Source organism: Palaemon carinicauda, chromosome 26 (assembly GCF_036898095.1).
Source record: "Palaemon carinicauda isolate YSFRI2023 chromosome 26, ASM3689809v2, whole genome shotgun sequence".
Taxonomy (NCBI): Eukaryota; Metazoa; Arthropoda; class Malacostraca; order Decapoda; family Palaemonidae; genus Palaemon; species Palaemon carinicauda.
In genome coordinates this window covers 65,367,706-65,369,298 of record NC_090750.1, presented here as the reverse complement: position 1 = coordinate 65,369,298, position 1,593 = coordinate 65,367,706, and the positions used below count along the sequence as shown (strand labels likewise).

General features: G+C 31.5%; 1 protein-coding gene across 6 annotated transcripts in view; it reads left to right on the top strand.

Annotated features, from left to right (window-relative positions):
• Positions 1-1,375, top strand: part of LOC137619560 (uncharacterized) — a 34,876-nt gene extending 33,501 nt beyond the window's left edge. For 5 of the 6 annotated variants that reach the window (XM_068349689.1, XM_068349692.1, XM_068349688.1 and 2 more), the window contains exon 4: positions 1-1,375. This exon is cut by the window's left edge and continues 407 nt beyond it. In XM_068349689.1, coding sequence (XP_068205790.1) covers position 1 — 1 coding nt within the window. In that variant the 3' untranslated portion in view covers positions 2-1,375. The other variant, XR_011039930.1, reaches the window with a different exon arrangement.
• The last annotated feature ends 218 nt before the right edge of the window (positions 1,376-1,593 follow it).

Here is a 1,593-nt window from a genome sequence, read left to right as displayed (position 1 = left end):
ATCGTCGGACCAAATCTGAAACGTGATTGCTCATCAGGTTCTTTGTAATATTATCTTTTAATTGATGAATGTCCATTTTGATTCACTGAATGATTCCTAAACTCAGTGCCCATCTAGTGATTGGAAAATGTTAGATGTATAACGTTCTCTAATGTAACACGAAGTTAATGGTTCTCCAGGCCCTTTTACAAAGAAAAAAACATTAGGTGATGGAAGTTTGCTACAATGATACTTAACTGTTCCTATGTACTGCTTCGGTAGAGATGTCTTTCGAACTATGGAAGTCTAGTTACTCTGGGAAAAGTGTATAAAGTGTAATGCAAATGTATTAGATACATTTTAATTCAAATGTGCTTTGTGTGTTAATACTACATGATTATTGTCTTTGATAATTCAAGTTTATCTCTGTATAAAATATTTATCTGCAAGACATGACATTTGTGGAATAATTTTTGGAAAATGTTTTTGAACTTTTATTATTATGTTAAGAATGCTTTTCTCTTAATCATTCCAATGATTGTAGCCATCACTTTCAGATATCGTAACGGAAAGTGTTGAGGCTGAACTGTACCGTTGAGTATTCTGCTTGCCTTTTATCGATAATCGAATCAAGTAGTATGTGATATTTGATAGTAATTCTTGTGTTACTTAAACATATTTCTGTGATTCTGGAGTGTGCCATTGATTAGGAATAAGATAATGGAATAAGTGACAGATCTTTATTCATAAACAATAATTTTATAACACATTCTACTAGAGTTTTTATCTGTTTAGTGTATTTGGTAAACTTAAATTCCAAGATCACTGATTATAGTAGTCAAGTACAGGTAAACTGGTTTATACTAGTCAACAATCACCGAGTTTAATTTGTGCTGCCAAATAAAACAATCAACTTTTTCAATAAACGTTTCACCATAAATGACATTTGTCTATTTCCAACTTATTAATTCAATGGCGTTTAACTCATCAAAACGTTTTTTGTTGTATTTGTATGTTATTTTGTGAAAATATTTTGTTAGTCAAAAGGACGCTTATATCTTTTTCAAACATTTAATCTATTATGCCGGGAGGAAGGTTTCAGTAGTTTAATATACTTATTCCTTTATAGAGCATATGATTTATTATGTCGAAAGGAAGTTTTCTGTAGCTCAATATACATTGTAATTAAAATATGGGCCCAGACTATTGTCCTTACAACTGCGGAAATAAGATGATATGGGACACCAATTTGTACTGCCATAATTATGACAAATGCTGGTTTTGAGCTTTAGGGATATAGCTTTTGATTATACATCGGTGCTCCATTTGGACTGCAGTTATTGATTATGAATATGCCTTGACTTTACTATTTGGAAAATAGTAAAGTTTCTGAAAAAAGGTCAGGAATTGCCATAGCAGGATAAATTGGAAAACGAAAATGTCAACTAAGACTGAATGAATTTTACCATGGTAGTTAAGACTTTTTGTAAACAGGAACTTTCATTAAAGATGACAAATTCGTGGATAATTTGTATTTTTCCTAACTATACAAACCCTAGCTATTTATTAGGGGTTATACTTTCGCCGGAGCTGAATTGACGAGGCATTAAAATT